The sequence below is a fragment of the Sesamum indicum genome, linkage group LG2 (assembly GCF_000512975.1).
Source record: "Sesamum indicum cultivar Zhongzhi No. 13 linkage group LG2, S_indicum_v1.0, whole genome shotgun sequence".
NCBI lineage: Eukaryota > Viridiplantae > Streptophyta > Magnoliopsida > Lamiales > Pedaliaceae > Sesamum > Sesamum indicum.
Genome location: NC_026146.1, coordinates 15,733,715 through 15,753,995, shown reverse-complemented (window position 1 = coordinate 15,753,995; position 20,281 = coordinate 15,733,715). Strand labels below are relative to the sequence as shown.

At 33.3% G+C, this 20,281-nt stretch overlaps 3 protein-coding genes across 3 annotated transcripts in view; 2 read left to right on the top strand and 1 right to left on the bottom strand.

The window, feature by feature from the left end:
- LOC105156347 lies at positions 1,206-3,757 on the bottom strand. Its single transcript, XM_011072452.2, has 2 exons — positions 2,487-3,757; positions 1,206-2,353 (listed from the first exon to the last, which is right to left on the bottom strand). The coding sequence occupies exons 1-2, from the start codon at positions 3,680-3,682 to the stop codon at positions 1,498-1,500; spliced, it is 2,052 nt and encodes a 683-aa protein (XP_011070754.1). The 5' UTR covers positions 3,683-3,757; the 3' UTR covers positions 1,206-1,497.
- Positions 13,518-17,845, top strand: LOC105156346 (lipid phosphate phosphatase 2). The gene is made up of 9 exons (XM_011072451.2): positions 13,518-13,818; positions 14,007-14,111; positions 14,717-14,941; positions 15,071-15,158; positions 15,287-15,396; positions 15,510-15,600; positions 15,796-15,984; positions 16,063-16,122; positions 17,507-17,845. Exons 2-9 carry the CDS (start codon positions 14,052-14,054, stop codon positions 17,686-17,688), a joined length of 1,005 nt encoding a protein of 334 aa, XP_011070753.1. The 5' UTR covers positions 13,518-13,818; positions 14,007-14,051; the 3' UTR covers positions 17,689-17,845.
- LOC105156729 overlaps positions 18,978-20,281 on the top strand; it is a 5,261-nt gene continuing 3,957 nt past the window's right edge. Inside the window, exon 1 of the mRNA XM_011072948.1 lies at positions 18,978-20,275. Coding sequence (XP_011071250.1) covers positions 18,978-20,275 — 1,298 coding nt within the window. The remainder of the gene's footprint in view (positions 20,276-20,281) is intronic.

Here is a 20,281-nt window from a genome sequence, read left to right as displayed (position 1 = left end):
CATGCATCAGCTTTCATTGTCAGAAGAAACCAAACAAGCTGTCTACCTCTCTTCTACATTAAAAAACAGATAATAACAAGAAATTTACATATTCCTCGTACCATTAAGCCATATACTAATCCCGATTACCTCGTTAATCACAAAGATTAAGATATTGCTACAACTACAGTAGATTCACATGAAAAGCAGCAATCAATCTAGTATAAAAGTAACAATCAGACAGGGAAGTTGAGTGACAAATACCAGCTCTGGTCCAAAATATGATCTAATCAGCTGACTGGTAATGAAAACTTTGGCATTCAATATTCCTCATTATTTGTAGCCTGACCAAGAAAAGCAAAGATGCTTCACATTTGCAGCCCTTTTTTCAAATACAACTATGAGTATGTGGAAGATTACAAGTCCCCAATAATGCACCTAATTCGTTCATACATCCACTATTTCTGTGCAAAGCTTAAACTTCATGAAACATCGAAAACGACTGTTCTGTACAGGGAAGAAGATCGTTCATGCTCACCGGCAGTGCTGGGCATTTCTTAATCGTAGTTCATACATTTCCAGTAGCTAGTTTTGCCGTTGGGTGTAAGATAAAGAATAAAGGTAGGCTGGCAAGGCAAGGAAAACCATGAGCAGTAAAGTAACAATCGAGCAAGTGTGAAGCAGACAATCACTTTACTTGCAATGTGAACGTAAAGGTCGAATTTTCATGCTAACTATCAGTCATTTTGAGACGGGATGTGAAACGTTCTGCATAAAGAATCTGGGGGAAGAAAGGTTGATGCTTCCAGACAGGAGATGCTGTCTTTATAAATAAAATAGATACAAAAAGAGAAGATAAAGTTGCTTGTAGTAAAAACTTAAATTCCATCTTGAGGATGCAGAAACAAACAGGTAGCAAATTCATATGGGGGAATCTGGACTAAAAGTCTTGCTTTACGACTAGGATAGAGAGACAACGACAAGATTTAACTATTTTCATCTTCAAGTAATGCAATGCCGATGCCTTTATGCAACTAATAACAGGCGTAATGCTTGGGGCTCTGTCTTGCTCGATTCAGCTGTCAACACGACAATTAAATGAGACTCATCGAGACTGCATCGATTAACAGAGAATCTGAAGTCCCCAACAGCAAAGTCTAGTATCGCCGCTTGAAAATTCAGAAATGCATTTCAAGCATACAACAAAAGTATCAACAGAAAAACAATTAGACTAGAACACAGTTTTCATCCAGTAACTCCTTATACACTTGTATAGTTATTCCATAACTGATATATATACCGAACCATTTTACAGTATGATATCAGACATTGTCCATTTTCATTTGATATCTGCAATATAACACACACAAAAAGGAAGAGAAAAGACCATAGTTTCTTATTAACTATTACAATTCCATATAACCAAAGTAGTAAGAATAATCATGTGGACACTGTCTTATGAGCTTCAAAGATAAACCAATCCCACAGCTGCAAAATTTTATCCATGCCCAACTCACCTCATGCCTGCGAAGTCCTAACCTGCTGCTTCAAGTTCTCTACTGGGAGCTGAGTAGAAGCATCGGGTACGACCATCGCAGGGGTTGATGACAGGGTCTGGTACTGAGCAGCCAACTGAGGTGGTAACTGCGTGTAGTACATTTGCGCATGGGTTGGATCAGCAAATTCATAAGCATAAGTAGAATTGGCTCCGGAGGACGGAGTCATTGACTGAGAGGGATAATGAATTTGAGTGAAACCAACATATTGGGCTTGGTGGTGGCTGGAAGGCACCTGGACGAATTGCGCCGCTGCTGTTCTATACATACCACCAGCCGTATCAGGATTATTGGAAGGAGCATTTCTAGTCTGACTGTAAGCTGCATGAGGGGATCCGGCAGCAGCAGGAGGCGTTTGCGGGAGGCTAGAAGGAGCAGTTGGAGCCAATTCACTATAACTAGGTTGCTGGACAGGCAGGTTATAAGCTTGGGTCTGACGGGCGGACACAAAATAAACCGGATGCTGCTGGTCGAGCATGGTCGGATGTGAATGGTGGTGTTGCTTCTGTGGAGGATATATAGGGTAATACGAGGATAATGGCATGGCACCAGCAGGGATATACTGGTTACCGGCACGAACAAACTGCTGTGGTTGATGCAACTGAGAATGATTTTGATCATATTGGCTGGCTAACACATAGCCGGATTCCTGAAATTGCGGTTGCATCTGAATTTTGCTGTTGTTTTGATCCCCCGTCTTCAGCTCAACCTGATTTGAAGAAATCCTAGTGTTTCCAGATGGAACTTGTGTCATCGGTTCTTGATAAATAGTTTGCGACTGTCTCTGCCTAGACAACGGATTTGTTACACTTCCATCACTGTACCAATTAAATCACCAACAGCCCGATTCAGACACATTCTAAGCTAACAAATGAATGCAAACCAAATAAAAAAAGAAGCAACAAAATTTCTCATGTTAAAGATCTTTAGCAGACTCTTTGAACGACGTACCTTGATACAGAATCTGGAGAAGTCAAATCGAAAGCACTAGTTTGTTTCTTCTGAAACTGAGGAATCTGCTGCGGTTGCAATTGAGCTTGTACCTGTGGCTGAATTTGTTGTGCCCTTCTATACCCTCCATGATCTGATCGTTCGTCATCAGATCTATTAGCATACTCACTACCAACCATCACCGGCAACCCAGAAGCCACCGCAACGCCCGAGGCCACAAGACCGCCGACCTCATCCTGTTTTTGCGGCGGCGGCAAATTAACGATTCCCGTGACGCCAACACTCATTTGCTGAAATTGCTCCTCAATTCCCAACCCTCCGATCTTTGGATGCTCATCCACATGCACCCTTATAGGCGGCAAATTGGCGACCGATGGAGAGCTGGAAGTAGACCCAAAAGACGAATTCGTTTCCAGCATTGGAGAACCCGGCACCGAGTGCACGTCGTGATTAATGACATAGTTGCCGTTAACATTTCCGTTTCCATTACCACCCATCTTTGACCCCTCCATCTGGGCTCCGGCATCTTTCTCCCCAACCGGCGCCTTTCCGACAAAGTCATCATCCAATCCAAGTAAACAATTAACCGAGGAAGTTTCCGAAAACTCACGATCACTAGCAGCACCAGACAAATTATTTCCCTTCCCATTGAGAGCGTTGAAAAACCAGTCCTCCGATTTAGTCGACGCAGTCTCGACAAGAAGTTGTTCAACACTCGACGATGATTTGGGAAACAAGAAGAGGCGGAGGCGACCGGTTTTCATGCTGCCACCGGCATTATGAAGGCGGTCGTATTCCTCCACCATGTTCTCAAGATCTTCATCTGTTGCGACCGAGATTAAAGAATCTAAGTCCTCACTGGGGAGTTGGTATTTGAGGGAAAAGGGCTGGTTACGTAGGAGGTTCTTCGAGAGACGGTGGTGGAGGTCGGAAAGAGACATGTGGCGATCGATAACGATTATGCGGGTATCCCCGCCGATGTAGCACAGGGACTTATCGTGTGGACGGGGGACTATATGCCCACCGTAGCTGCACATGAGGCGGAGCTTCGGTGGTGGCTGAGGTGGAGGCGCATCTGCTTCCCAAGAATCGGTTTGGCGGGAGCGGGGGGATGAGTCGATGGAATCCGGGTAGGGTACCGGCGTCGGAGTGGTGATGGGGATTGGCGGAGCAGTGGAGAGGAGTGGGGCCTCCATTGAAGGAGTTGAGTTGGAAAAACAGGGAGAAGAGAGAGAAATTGGAAAAAGGGGTAGTCGTGGTTGGACTTGGCCTCTCTATATACTTCCTCCCGCACTCCCTCCCCTGTTTCCCCAGATTTATGTAAATTCTATTTTTTTTTTAAAAAGAAATATTACTTTTATCGAATGCAATATCTTTATCATATTAATTAATTTTTTAAATTATATATTAATCATATAATTAATTCAAATATTACCAAACCCAATTTAAATTAAAATTTTCATCATTTTCTACATTATAGTTTGTACAATGGTATTGTATGAGTAATGTTTTCATGATAAGTTATTTTGAATGAAATTAAATTCATTAAAAATAGCATTATTATATCTAATTTAATTATATCTTATGATAATTTTAGTTAACTAATATATATTTTGCTATAAAAATATTCATGTGTAGTAATTTAACATTTATGACAAAACTCGCTAATAAAGAATGCGTGAATTTGGTATTAATAGCAAAATTGATATCCATTAAATCATATGTAAAATTCATTCGTCAATTGGACATTAATGGTACAATTCACATGCCGAAATGAATTTTACACTTTTTTATCCACATACATACATACACAATATATTATATTTAAAATAAATAATAAATATATTATTTGAAAAATTATAAATACTCCTATAATTAATAATATCTCATAAATATTTATCATGTAGGAAGCATTTCTTAGATGTTTATTAATTTTAAAATATTTATAATTTTTCGATTAAAAAAAAAATATTTTGAAAGCCCATCATAATATATGTTTATATTTATTTATTAAATATTGCCGTTTAATTCGAAATCCAACTCACATAAATTAGATGGCCAGTGCAATAATTATTTATCATTTAATTAGTGCATCATCAAACTTAATTTAAATAATGTTTTTTGATATATTTATATATGTAAGTATATAATACATGTATATAAGTATATAACGTACATATACAAGGACTTTTTATATATTTAAATTTGTATAAAATATACAAAAAATTTGACATGTAGGTGTTGGTCTAATTTATTAGTAATTATTAGTCTATCATAATAAAAGTTATTTGGTTAATTATATGTATTTAGTATTAGTAATAAATATATATAATTGATAATTAAAATTTATGATATAAGCATAATTAATTCATTAAAAAATCCATCTTATAGTTAATTACATATTAATAGTTGTTCTTTCTATTCCTAAAAGATAAGCTATGGAATTTGGTATTTATCTTCGGAATCTTCAAAGTTTTATAGTTGCTTTGTTGGAATTTAATTAGGAAAACAGGGATTATCCAAAGTAATTAACAACTATGAAAATAATAAATTATAATATAAATATTCATATGTCGGTGAAATTCGAACTTATGATATCAATCTAGTTTTTAAAATTAAAGAATTTTTGCTCGAATTAGATTTGGTAGAACGAAACTAATCACAGATACACTTGCTATGTAATTTGTTACTTTTCTTAAACTATATATTAATCATATAGAAAATATAATACATTTAATATGTGATTGATATAACTTTGATGGAGCGATTTTGGTTTCCTGTAAAATTTCAATCTTAATCACAGGGCTAAAAGATTAGTGGTGCATTTGTGTGGATCTATGTAGAGATACTTTTGGGTAAAATAGGAAGGGAAAAGAGAAGGAAAAATGGGGATTGGGTGTAAAGAAAGGAGCAAAGCAAGTGGGAGAGGGGAGAGGTTTTTGCAGAAAATGAGGAAAGGTTAAAATATAGGAAAAAGACAAAAAAAGGGAAAGTAGTTTGGTGGGCCAAGTTAAGAAACTGTGGGAGATAAGGGTGGAATTGGAAATTTATGTCAAGTGTGCTGACAGTGACATCCAGTTTGGGTGATTGGGAGTGGGGAGGTTCAGGTATGTTGCGGTGGACTACTCTGATGACTTGGTCAGAAGATGTCATCATTCTCAAGGGATGTTCCACGCCGTAAATTTTTCTTTAAAAAAAACTATTTAACTACAAATATGTTATTATTTGATTCGATCGAATTTTATTTGAATTAGAATTTTTCATATTTCTGCTAGAATTCTCATAGTTGATCCAACTATAACCAACGATAAAAGACTAATCGCGTAAAAATTAACACATAAATCACGAAGTACATTTAGTTACACCAAATAACTTGACAATAATTCATACCCATATCATACATAGATACATCGATATTCGACTTTAACTTTTAGCATCCATAATAATTGACTATAAGAAACTACTAATACACTTTAGACAAACAGTCACATAAATAAAATTTGAACCATAACATCACAATTATGGACTTCTGAATTTACCAATGAAATTAGGCCTTCGTGGCCATTTTCTGGACTTGAAAAAAATTGGTAAAATGTTTCGATTTGTGGTTTGAGTGTTTCAAAGATAGAGAGAGAAAAATAGAGATAAATAAGTACGTGTTGAAAATAGATTATATGTTTAGATTTGTATTTTAAGGTAATTTAAAATATTTTAAAATAAGTGGGATTTGGGAGACAAAAATCACTGTTTATTGTCAAATCATATCTTTTTAGATATAAATATTGTATGTTTAATATTGTATTTTTTTAAGATAAAAATCACTATTTATTGTCAAATTATGTCTCATTTATATTATATATATATAAGTGCATATATATAAATTATTTATAGAAAGTTAAAAAATAAAAATACACAGATAAAATATAAAAATATAAAAATAAATATTGGGTGTGTTTTATCTTGTATTGGGAAATACGAAAATATAAAACCAAACCAAGTGTGGAGGTTTTGGATTACACATTCAAATTTTGAATGTAGTTAGTGTTTAGGATGTTTTTTGAGACCCGTTGTTGTTAGGATGTTTGAAAGTCTGTTCTTTTGGCGTGTTTTGTTTTCGAATTTTGAAATATGAAATAACTTCTTGGTTGCCCGTTTTCTTGCCAGATCCATCCATCCTGGGTATCTCTCCATATAGTTTTATAAACATTTTTTACATATGGGTATTATGATTTGTTGCAATAATTTATGTTAACTTCAGTTTGTAAGAATATCTCATGTTTTTATTTAAATAATCGTGTATTCATATTTCTGCACTAATGTTGGTTGTTGACTAATTTTAATCCTTTTTTAATTCACTTATGGTTAATTATATTTATCACCCTTAAAATTTATTTATCATCGCAAACACCCCCAATGTTCAAAATGTACCAAAAAGATCCAACTGACTTAACATCGTCAGCCAAACTGTTAGACTATTGTTGATGTGGCATTGGTGTGGTCTTTATAACTATTAAAAAAGTTCACTGGAATTTTCTTAATATTTTTACCATTACAGGTTTAATTGTAAGTTTATTTTAATTTTTTTAGTTTTGGTTTGTTACTTGTTTTAGCAAAATTTAAAATAAGTAACAAATTTAAAATAAAAAATTTAAAATAAACTTACAAATCAATCTAAAGGGGAAAAAAATCCGTAAAATTGTTTCTCAATGCAGTTGGACTGATTTTTCTAATATAATTCTTTTTTATTTTTTTGAATATAAGTGTACATAACAGCTCAAACATATATATATATATATATAAGTCTTTAGAGGGCAAAAGTGCCTAAAATTCCAACCGATATTTTAGCAAAACAATTACATATGTGTTAAGTGAAAAGTAATATTAGTTCAAAATTAGCATTTGGAGTATATTTGATATGCATACATAATTTAATTTTTAGCAATAGCGAAAATGATTGAAGAGTTTGCATAATTTTCGATCGGATTTGATCAACCAGACTCAGTGAGGCAAACATTTATCAAGACCATTCGATCTGTTTTCAATACACTAGTGGTCGTCGTGGCTTATCGTCCTAGTGTGCATATAATAAATAATCTTTCATATTTTAAAATATGTTATAAATAAAAATAAAATATATAACATTATTAGTTAGATAGTTAAGTTAATATAAAACTTAGAAAATTGAATAAATTAATCATTTTATTAGTTGAAGGATCTTTTTAGATCATAAAAAATTAGTTCAACAATGTTGAAACCTCCATTTTATATTTATAGCACATTTTTTCCTTTATAATAGTATAGAAAAATACCTCAACCTTCTTTGTGAGATACATTCAATTAATTACATATTACTACGCACTTGCCATCCTCGAACCAACCCATCTGATTTAAGTTGTTGGTTGAGATTAGATATCGAAAACAACAACGTTCACAAAGGCAACTTCGTGATCGGCCTCAAATCACTTTTCATTAAATTCACTCTTAAATTTATTTCTGCAGCAACCCAATTCATCTTCGATCTACATACAAACTCTGGATTCATTTCACTCATTTAGAATCTTTACGATCTAGCCTCGGCACACCAAAACCCTAATATATATTGACCCACCGTGAATTTTCAATCATTTTGGCATATGTAGTTCACGTGAAATCACACAATTAACAGCATTCTCCCATGCTTTGGGTGCAACTTTTGCTACCTAACATTCGCACGACCTTATACACTTTTCTCCTTACAAAATATTTGATTTAAGCAACGGGAGGGCTGTTAGTGTTGTCTTCCTGATATAATTTTGACAGTAATATATTTTATAGGTCTCACAATTAAGAAATTTGAAGCATATCTTGCTCGTTAAAAATAGCCATATCCTATATTTATTGTAAATATATTAATCCAATAATATCCTACAACAAAATCTTGATAGGATAAGATAGAGAAATGAGGAAAGATTAAATTGGTAGCAAAGAATAGACATTAAAGTTTTTATTGTCATATGCCTAAGTGTAAGGCCTAACCAGACTCGTCCTCATTTTAATGATTTGGATAGCATGATATGATTTGAGAAGGACCGTATGATAAATGATGATGTGCATGAAGCCAATTTGTCACGGTTTCTGATTATGAATCAAAAGAATCCACCGTACGCACCCCAGCATGTGATTGTTTGCCCAGGACCCAACACACCCACGCACGGACTTACTTTAGGATATCTAACTTTATATTTATTATTATCTCAGAGTATTTAATTTCCTCCTATATTATAAATTTTAAAGTTCTTTTTTTAATATCTAGATATTTTATTTGGCCATATTATTTAAATTTAAATCCACCCGTTTGGGCAATTTTCTTCTTACGAGGGTTTTTGTAGTAATTCCATTACACGACGTAAGAATTTTAATTATATATATTTTTAAGTAAAATTTATGATGTTATTTTTATATATATGGCGAGTATTTATTGAATTGGGTAGAAGATAAAATTGTAAATAAGTGTGCAGAATTAAAAAGAAAAAACAATAACATCTATGTATTTGTGGAGAAAAAAATGAAGCACAATAATACTTTTTTTTTATCATAATAGTATTAAAAAAATTATAATAATTTTCATAAAATGAGACTCGTCCATTTAATGGGACTCATGTGGAGAAACTTGATTTGATTTGATGATTATTTATATTTGAAGTTGAGCAGCCGCAATTATGGAGTTGGGTGGAAAACATTATCATAATTTGGAATTGGAAGCACACTCTCCAATCATTTTTCATTTTCCCACCTCATTCCTGTAACAGTACCACCACCACCACCTCCTCCTGATTTATTTATAAGTTAGTTGATGGGCCACGGGGTTGTTATGTGTATATAATAAATAAAATTTTATTTTTAAAATATATTATAAATAAAAATAAAATATATAAATCAATTGATTATATTTAAAAAAAAGAAACAACTTAAAAGTATTATTAACACGATAAGAAATTGGTATAATGATATCACAAATCGTTATTTATAAATAAAAAAGTGATTTTTTGTTTTTATGTATATCGGGGTCTAGTCGCACCATAAGGGCTGAAAGATCTTTACAAAAATTATAAGATTAAAGGAGGGCTATACAAAAGAAAGATCAATACCCTGTTACTTAAGTCAATAATGTTACTAAAAAAAATATTCTTGTTGTATGCTGATTCAGCTTGCTGGTCTGGGCTCATTTTTTGGATCGTTAAAAAGATAATATAATTCCATGGGCTTTGCTAATGACCTAACTTGGCCCGTTGATTGCTCAGTAGGAGTACACTTGTTTATTTTTGGACTTTAAAGAAAATATTTAAGGGGCATCATTATTTTTATATTAGTGTAGATAATAATCAATTGCTATTTTCTCATAAAACCAGATAAGGAAAAAAACCAATCATGGCGTCTCACACCAGTTGTCTTTGGGCTTCATAATACACATCACTGGCTCATTGTAGCACCCCCCCACCCCCACAATGAAATATCTAAACAATGAAATAAATAAAATTTTATAATAAATTGAGGGTGATCCGACGCACTTTGCATTTTGACTAACCGCATTGTGACTGGACTATCAATATTCTATGGGTAGCAAAAAGGTGGCGAGGAAAGCATTGTATTTCGATTTCTTATCGTGCACTATTAGGCCCTCTTGTATACCACATATGGCGTGAGCGCAATTTTCGACGATTTGATGGAGGAATACGCAGGGCACCTTCCGTAGGAAAATTTATTATTGAAAATGTCTGACAATGGATACTTAGTGTTGATTTATCTCCTTCTATTATAACTTGTGCATTTTTTTCGTTTATGACGGATCACTTGGCTTGTCGAGGTGACTGCTTAGCCTTTCATGTTGTATTGTATCGATATACTACCATTTATTTAATGAAATTTACATTTATCGGAAAAAAAATTATAATAAATTTCAATCTTTCATAATTATAATAATTAGTATATTAATTATCACTATCAAAACATTTATAAGTAACCAACAACAACTATAAGTATTCTGAAATAACTTTTCAAATTCCATTAAAAAATGCAAATTTTGGTAATCTAAGTTTATTTTTTTTATTTAATCATAATTCTAGGAATATTAACAAATTAAGACAAACTGCATTTTTTATAAAAGTCAAAAGATTTAGACTTTTGGCCAACTACAGTTGTACAGAATCAATTATATCAAAATAATTTTAGGGGAAAAAAAAATCAATTCCTCTGTACTATTAGAAATCGGGTCAAACACGCTAGGCTATGCCTTCTGAAAATATCTTATCAGTTCATAAATTTTATAAAATATTTTTAGAGCATATAAAATTTTAAATTTAATTTATAAATTTTTTGAATAAAATAAAATTATGATACTTATTAAATTTAAAAAATAAAATTATAATTAATTTGAAAAAAATCGTTAAGATATTATAAATAAATTGACTACTTCTTTCTTTTTCTTCCAAAAAATTTATACCAAATACTTTATTAATATTTTATAAGATATTTTGTGAGCTTGTAAGTTCACCCAAACAAATAGCGCAAGTACCAGAAATATGACTATATGTTGGTTTAAAGACCCAATAATATAGACCCAAGACTGAAGGATAAAGCCCAACTCGGGCTGAGCCTCAAAGCTCCAAATTCCAATTTGGTGACACTTCTTAATTTATGTTATATTTTTATAATTTATTAATATTTTTTTATATAATGATAGAAATTAATAAATCTGGCGCATTATGTATATATGTATAATTTTTATAAAATATTTAAAATATTTTTTTTAGATTACATATATTTACTTTTTAAAGAGTTAAAGATTACATAAATATATCTAAGATAAAAAAAAATTATGAGTAGTGGGGAAATTAAAAATAATTATTCAATTTTAAATAAAATAAAAAATTAAAAACCTCAATAGAGTGCTCTACAATTATATATAGTATAGATTATACTTAATAACAAAAAGGTTGTGTAATGATATTGATTTTTTGGGAGTTATACGTATAATTTTTCAAAAAGTAAGGTGATTTTTATAAGTAATATCGATATTTATGATAGACGTATATATAATTATCCAAAAGACAATAATAATTTATATAAACAGATTATAGATTATGAGGTGTAAATTTAATTATTCCAAGTTATTTAAACAGTTTCAAGTTTTAAAAATCGAGAAAGAAAGAACTTTTAAATCAAAAGTTATAAGCACTTGAAAGCAATACTTTTAGCTTTTTTGGATTTTTCAAATAAATGTTACATGATATTACCAATTTGTCTTTCTTATGATTTTTAACATGTGGAATTAAAATTATTTTTTGTCAATTAAATTCTTACTATTTTTTTTAAATACTTCGAATTATTACTTTTGTTATACTACAAAAAAATCCAATTTCTTTTAAATAAATTATTAGATTATAAAAAATATTTTTTTTTCACAAATACTCATAGAAAAACATTCCAAACAAACTTTCTCAAAGCATGCATTATTAGTTCTTTCTACACCAGAACTCAACAGCCCCAGATGACACTTTGAATAATTACTGGGTTTCATGTTCTTGTCTTCTACACTGCTCTTAATTTGGTCCTATTACTTTACATCATCTCTTACATATTTTTATAAGATAACTACATTTTTATCCCTAAACTATAGTTTATTTACACAAGTTATTTTTATATCTTGTGTAATTATAGAAACCACCATAGGATAATTTGTATAATAATATTGATATTTTGGGGTTTATGTGTAAATTTTCTAAAAATAGAGTTAGATTTGTGTATATGATGTTGGCGTTTTATAATGGGTGTATATATACTTTTTTAAAAGATATAGGTGATTTGTATAAATAAAAAATATATATAAGGAGTGTAGATGTAATATCACTATTTTCATTTCTTTGATATTAATGTATATTATCCCCCACCGCAATCTTGCCTTCTATACATCGCAATACTTAGTAATAAAATAAACGTGTTGACCACATTAACATTTTTCGTGCGACCCAATGGCCCCCCCTCGCCACGCTTCTTCCTGTGCCGGCGACCCTTGCAATAAAGACCACAATAATAATAATAATAATAAGAATTAATTACATTGATATTTTTTTAGAATTATTTTTAGTTATACAAGTATTTAATTTTTTTATGGACGCGATAATTACATTATTATATTAATATTAAAATAATTTGAGTAATTTGAATGATGCATTAGTTCAATTAATACATCAATAATAATTATAAAATAATAAATTACAATAAATTCAGATAAAAGTGAGATAAATATCGACACGTTCGATTAAACTCGGATCCATGACCTCAAACTAAGTTATAGGATCTCAATATAAGTATTAATTGATTTTTGTAAAATGACAAGCACATCCCATATTATTATAATTGTACTCACATAATGTTGACACCCTCCAGAATATACTTGTAATTTTATTAAAATTGGAGGATATTTATGTAATTTATTACTAATGCAATTTAACTTGGTCATCCCAACTATTTTTTCAATCATTTTGAGTGTAAAAGAATTGATGCAAAAAGGGATTCATTAAGACCTCTTTAATAAAATATCACGTTGAATTGAATAGGGCTGAAATTAAAATTGATCATACAGTAGGTGCATTATATTTATCGTGACTGTTATGTAATTTAAAATATAATTCAAATATTGATACGTCTTGCAACTCGATCAGTATTTAATTGTACTGTAACTCCATATAAATTACTTAAACTCTTTCTTATAATCAATATAGGACACTTGTTCACAACAAATATACATCCTTTTCAAGTGTCCTTATCCCTAGGAAAAAGAAAAGGGAAAAAGAAGTTATGTCAGTCTCATAGAACCCAAAATTGAATCAAGAAGGTTTATGTATTTAAACCTTATAAAATCTCAATCAGAGGAAAAACAGAACAAAAATGAATACGTTTGACTTTGAACTATGCAAACTTCATATAATATATTTTTTCTAATAACTAACAATCCTGCCGCGTTGCAATATGAAATTTCAATGAATCCAACGGCTGATGTAAAGCGTTGGCAATAGAACAGTCGTTATTGACTATGCCTTCCCTACGCTTTCCTTCCCAGCTGTTCATACATGGCTTTTAACGACATTATAGGTTTGCTCAACCGTCCCTCCTGGCGTCCCCTCACTTCATCATCCCCCCACTCCCCATCTTCCTCCTTTGTTTTTTGTTAAACATTTTCAAGATCTGTGTGGGTTATAGCAACCCTTTGCAGTAGTTGTTGGTTTTAAGAGTTGAAGGGGTCCCAAATTTGCAGCATTGACAACAATCCAAAAAAGGAGGAAATTTTTCTTAGGTATAATCAATTTTGCTTTATCCTTTATTTTCAACACCGAAATACTTGTCTTTAGTTGTTGGAACATTTAAACAAAAGTGTTTCTTCTTCTTTTGTATTGATTACCAATTTTGGTTGATCAACTGAGTGTGATGTTTTGCTGCTAACATTGAGACCCTTTTCTTCTTTGTGGGCGAATTTCTCCCTAGAATTTTGGAATCAGCACTTGAGCGATTGGCTTGTTTTGTCTACAAATGGGTTGGAGAAATATAATCTCTTTCTGTCCTACTCCAAATTTCCGGAACATGTTTCAGGTTTGTAATTCTTTTTCCTTAGGTTTTTAGTGCTTTTTGCCCTTTTTTGATGTATCTCGAACCATGAGAACATTATTATCAAGCATGGGTCTTTGTCAAGAATTGTTCATATGAAGATGTTTAGGTAAGATTTCAACTGCTTCAGATGAAAAAGTTTGGGTTTTTTTTAAGTAGTGGGTTTGAGTTTGTTTTAGGTATAAAGTAGCTGGGATCTGTGTTGTGTGATTTGTGTTCCATTGGGACTGGTTTAAGTGATTATTCAATTGTATATAACTCTCTTTTCAGATCTCTGCATCTTAAATTGGCTGAGGTATCCAAATATTTGAATAGTAATTTAGTAGACAAAGCTTTCAAAATTAAAATCTGGCTGTGTTTGGGAAAAGAGTTCTTTGTGCCAATCATATATGTTTTAGTCATTTGGTTATAATTTTATCATCAAAGTTCTTGGTGCCAGCCAAATATAGTTCTAATTCCATGTTTCCTTGCTGAATTGACTCGAAAAAAAACGTCTTGGAATGTCAATTTATTATTCTAGAATATTTGAATCAGCAAACTGCAACGTACAACTCATATGGTTTTTGTGCATTTTACTCACTAACGAGCAGGTTAACCCGAATGAGGTGGAGCTTGGATGCCAGCATACTATCAAGTCTCATGGGGGACAAGTCGCGAGGCATCACAAGCATGACTGGTTGATACTCATACTGCTTGTAGTCATTGACATCATTTTGAATATCATCCACCCGTTTTACCGTTTTGTCGGGCAAGACATGATGACAGATCTGAAATATCCTATGAAAGACAACACTGTGCCAGTATGGGCGGTTCCGGTGAGTGTTTTTAAGGACATTTGAATACTTTTTGTGATCATTTAGAAAGAAGTAAAAGAAACTCTACTTCTGAATCAAGGGTTGCAGTTGCTTGCGTATTGCTAATAGCATAATGTTCTTGTAATTTAGCTGTATGCAGTTTTGCTGCCTATTGCTATTTTTGTCCTATACTATCTGCGGAGGAGAGATGTCTATGATTTGCATCATAGTATACTAGGTAATATTATGTCAATTGCTTTTCCCTTGTTCTCTTTTGACTACAGTATTTGTGCACTGCCCATAACTTCGTTTTTACCTACTCAAATTTAGTTTGGTTCAAAATAACATGCTCATGACTAACTGCAGGACTCCTATTTGCTGTGCTGATAACTGGAGTCCTCACAGACTCGATAAAAAATGCAGTTGGCCGACCACGGCCCGACTTCTTCTGGCGCTGCTTTCCCGACGGTATAGATGTACGTTATCCTAATAGAGTTGTTTTGCACCACTGTTTAATCAGAAGATTTTATATGACGCAATTCTAATTTGCTACAATGATCTTATCTTACTATGTCTTCCCCATTGTTAGAAATATGATCGGTGGGGCGATGTGGTGTGCCATGGTAAATCTAGTGATATAAAAGAAGGGCATAAGAGTTTTCCAAGTGGTCATACATCATGTAAGTGAACTTAATATGTTGCATTTGAACACAAAGAATTGAGTCCATTGTTTGTCTCTTTTGTTTGAGTTCTATACCTCAAATCTTTGCCATCTTTTAAATTGAAGGCTGTATGACCCGTCATTTTAGCCGTCTTAGTTTTTTCATAATGCTTTGTGGGCTGAACACATTGTGATCTTTTGATATTTTTTGCAGGGTCATTCGCGGGTCTTGGTTTCCTTGCGTTATACTTGTCGGGAAAAATTAAATGCTTTGACCGTCGGGGGCATGTGGCAAAATTATGCATCATTTTTCTCCCCATCCTTGCTGCATGTCTCGTTGGTATTTCTCGAGTGGATGATTACTGGCATCATTGGCAAGACGTGTTTGCGGGCGGGCTCCTTGGTGTGTTCCCTTCCATGACAAAAGTTAAAGAAACAAGTTTAATCAGTTACAACTTCTCTTAATTATCTGTTCTTTCAGGTCTCACGGTTGCTACATTTTGCTACCTGCAGTTCTTCCCACCTCCATACCACACTGAAGGTTAGATTTGTCATTTGAATCTCGTTGTCTGCATTCACTTGGACTCTATTTGCTCTTTCTTTTTCTTTCGATTTGTATTGCTGTTGTATTTGGGGTGTCATCATTTCAACACCTTTTAGGCTTACGGACCAGAGAAGTAGGATCAATTTTGATTTGAAATGTTAATACACAAAGTGCTCAATAGTCTGCTAGGAATTTTACAAAATGTAAAACCACCGATGGGATGGTGAAAAATTCTAGCCTTGATCAGATTCAACAAAATTCAAGCACATCACATGACGGGCACATTTCATTTTCACGTTCATTGACATAGTAAGTATGACAACACTCAAAATGTGATTGATTTGAAATGGTGACAACTTGTTCGCATGCAATTTTTCCGTAAATAGTGGGCTCAATGTATTATTCACATCATAGAGATTTCTACTACAGAAGTCTGTCAAGTAGTTAGGCATTCTTGTACCTAGTATCATGGCACTTGAAACAGGAAACATGAAACATGCTCATTATGTTTGGATTAATGTTTTGGGTGTTTTTGTTTTTGTGTTTTGGAGATAGAGAGAGAAAAATAGAGATGAGTAAGTATGTGTTTTGAGATAGATGGTATGTTTGGATTTGTGTTTTGATATAATATAAAATATTATAAAATAAGTGGTGTAGGTTTGATGTTGGGATTTGGGAGACAGGAGTTACTGTTCATTGTCAAATCATGTCTTTTAATATATATATGTGTATGTATATATTATTTTGTTTGTTAGTGAAATATAATATATATATTTATGTTAAGTAATTTTTTTTATTGAGGCATTTCTTTTTATATTTTAAATAATAATTCTAATTTAATACATAATTAAGTACATTGTAGTATTGTCTCCAAAATGATTTTGTTAGACTTTATCTTTGGAATGAAAAAACATAATATATAAAATTTAAATAAAAAATTTAATAGTAAATATATTTATATCAAATAGTTTCATAATTAATAATTATTTTTTAGTAGTAATTATTAATTATATTTTACATATATTATATATTAAATAGTATATAATACATATAATACAAATAATTTAAAAAAAACAATTAAAAAAAGGAGAGAGAAGAAAGAAGAAAGAATAAAGAAAACAAAGAGAAAAAGCTGACAGAAAAGAAAGGAGAGAGAGAGAGAGAAGAAATCCAAAAATAAGAAAGAGAGAAGAAAGAGAAAAAAAAAAAAAAACCAAAATTTACTTCACACCTAGTGAAGGTGTGGAGACACAAAACCAAACAAAGTTTTGTGTTTTGGCCCATCTCTAAAATGGGCCAAAACACAAAACCAAACATAGAGGCTGTTTTTTACATCAAGAATGCTAGAAATGATCATATTTTCGGTTGCTCTTGATGGCAGGATGGGGTCCATACGCATATTTCCGAGCAGTGGAGGAAGCTCGTCCCAACTCAGCACCAGTCCAGCCGAGGAATGGGATCAGCATGCAAGGAATGAATGAACAAAGTTTAGCAGTAAACACCAATGTAGCGGATCAAGATTTAGACACAAGTTTTGATGCTATGGAGTCTGGAAGAAGGTAGACCTAGAAATATTTTTGTTCCTTGGATTTTGTCATTGAAGGGATTCTCTGTTAGTATCTAGTAATATTGTTTATGTCTTAAATTCTTGTGTTATTGGTTTCATCTAGTCTGGATCATGATGCATGTATAGTAATTTCTTCAGTTATTTTTATGTTTATATATACGTACATATTTTTCTTCAAACTTTGAGTAACTGTTGCTTTTATTCTGAGTCTTACTAAATCCCAATGTATTCCTCTCTCACTACAAGAAATATAATTTTTCGTTACATTTAATTACTATGATTAAAAAAAAAAAAAGAAAAGAAACCGTGAAGAATATAAATTAACCATCACTCTACAACAGTCATTAGTCTTTTTCTCTCAATGCGTGTGATTGATATTACCAAAAATTGTTGATCTATTTACGTGAAGGTGAAACTGAAATTTATATGAGCAAATGAAAAAAAAATTCTAAATTAACAAATAAATATTATGATAAAAAAAACATAAATAGGAGATAGAAAAAAGATAACATTAAAATAAGAAAGAAGAGAAAAGGAAAACTTACTCAATATAGTCATTATATTTAATACACACAAAAAATAGTTATTTAGGGTGTTCACATTTTATTAACAGTACTGTTAATTATTGCGTGTGCACATATACAATATAATTATAATAAACAAAAATATAAAAAATGATATCACTCATTCCATCAACTGATGATGCAAATTAGCTTTAAATAAATGATATTTTATAAAGAAAAAGAATGAGATAATTTTCTGAAAATATAAGATTGAAAAAGCTTATGATGGAGGGAAATAATAAAAGACTAATATACCCTTAGTATGAAAGGTAGAGACAAAGGCGTAAAAAGAGAGATTAAACCCATCACTCACGTGGATAATCTCAGAAACGGTTAAGGGCAATCTTATACCCGAAAAAGGTGGGCCACGATCGCGAGATAACCTGTCGTGGAAGCGGGTATTAGGATCGTGCAGAGGACACGAAAAGGGATCAGTATAAAAAGAAGAAGGAAGAGAGAAAAAGGGGTTGGTCTAACTTTCATATTTCACTTTTGATATTCTTTAGTATCTCTTTTACCGGATAAAATTCTCTATACTGACTTGAGCGTCGGAGTATCTACGCCGGTACCAAATCCGGCTAGGTAACGCTTGTTCTGTTTTCAGGATATAAAGGGTTCGACAGAGTGACAGGGACGATAACACGCGCGACCCGCGATCTCGGTCGGATCATTTGGCGCCGTCTGTGGGAAAGTTAGGTGACGGATTGGAACGCGTTTGAGAAATGGAGACGCCTGCAGAAGATCAAGCACCCGTTGTACATCTATCACGGCAAGAAATGGACACTCCCATGACTGATCGGGAGGGAACCGTGCAACTGACACGACGGGAATTACAACAAATGATGGAAGAAGCAGGGAGGAAGGCCTTGGTAGCCTATGAGAGAAGAACGGCAACTCCTTTAGAAAAGGAAATAGCGGGAAAGAGGCTGTTTCAGGAAAGAGTCGAGGTGCAAGACAATGAAGGAATGAGTAGACCGGGGGCGAATAGGAGGGGCCCGCAGCCCTCTGATGTGGGATCCAGTAGCAGGGCTTTAAGTCGTCCCAGGGGACCAGCCATATCTCGAGCTGAGGTGGATAATGTTAGTAAGCAAATAGCCCAGTTAGGAAAGCAAATAGACGAACTCAAGAAGAGAGGAGAAATAGTAGCCCACAATCGTAATTCACCATTTGCTAACCGTATACTTACAGAGCTGGTCAACCCGAGCTTCAGGATGCCCGACCTCCCGAAGTATGATGGAACTCGGGACCCACAAGAGCATCTGGCTGCTTTCGATATGGTAATGAATTTATATGGACAGTCGAGCTCTATTATCGCCAAGTTGTTTGTTACCACGCTAACAGGAAAGGCCCAAGAATGGTTTACGAACTTGCCCCCAGGCAGCATAGATTCGTATGAGCAACTAGCACAAAAGTTTGCATTCCACTTTGCGAGCAAGAGAAAACAGAAGAGATCAGCCACACATTTATTTACCATTCGACAAGGGGAAAAGGAAAGTCTGAAAAATTTTATGGGACGTTTCAATAATGAAACGTTGGAGGTGCAGGATCTTAGGATAGACATGATGACCAGTATCCTAATCCATGGATTGAAGAAAGGAGTTTTTGCATCGGCTCTAGCACGGGACCCGCCAATAGATGCAGAGCAGTTGATGGCAATAACGCAAAAGTACATTGATGAAGAGGAGATGAATGCAATGAAGGATGAGGAGTGGAGAGTTACATCAGAACGAGCAAGAGATGGGAGATTCACCAGAGATCGGGATGCGCGACCAAAAAAGGAGAAAGAAAGGGAACCTCCTTATCAGCCGAAATATAGCAGGTATACCCCTTTAAATATGACTAGGGCTAAAGCCCTCATGCTGGTGGAAAAAGATAATGTTTTGATGTGGCCGAGGCATACGAGGATTACTCCAGCCAAAAGACATTCGAACAAGTATTGCCGGTTTCATCGAGAAAGAGGGCATGATACGGAGGAATGCTATCAATTGAAAGATGAGATAGAGCGACTAGTGCGACAAGGGTATTT

What these genes read in the sequence shown, in the direction of transcription:
- LOC105156347 (XM_011072452.2), bottom strand. Translation starts at nt 3,682, where the DNA reads ATGGAGGCCCCACTCCTCTCCACTGCTCCGCCAATCCCCATCACCACT. An exon ending in TCTCCAGATTCTGTATCAAG is followed by an intron (nt 2,354 to 2,486) that starts GTACGTCGTTCA and finishes TAATTGGTACAG; the next exon opens with TGATGGAAGTGTAACAAATC.
- LOC105156346 (XM_011072451.2), top strand. Translation starts at nt 14,052, where the DNA reads ATGGGTTGGAGAAATATAATCTCTTTCTGTCCTACTCCAAATTTCCGG. An exon ending in ATTTCCGGAACATGTTTCAG is followed by an intron (nt 14,112 to 14,716) that starts GTTTGTAATTCT and finishes ACTAACGAGCAG; the next exon opens with GTTAACCCGAATGAGGTGGA. An exon ending in TGCCAGTATGGGCGGTTCCG is followed by an intron (nt 14,942 to 15,070) that starts GTGAGTGTTTTT and finishes CTTGTAATTTAG; the next exon opens with CTGTATGCAGTTTTGCTGCC.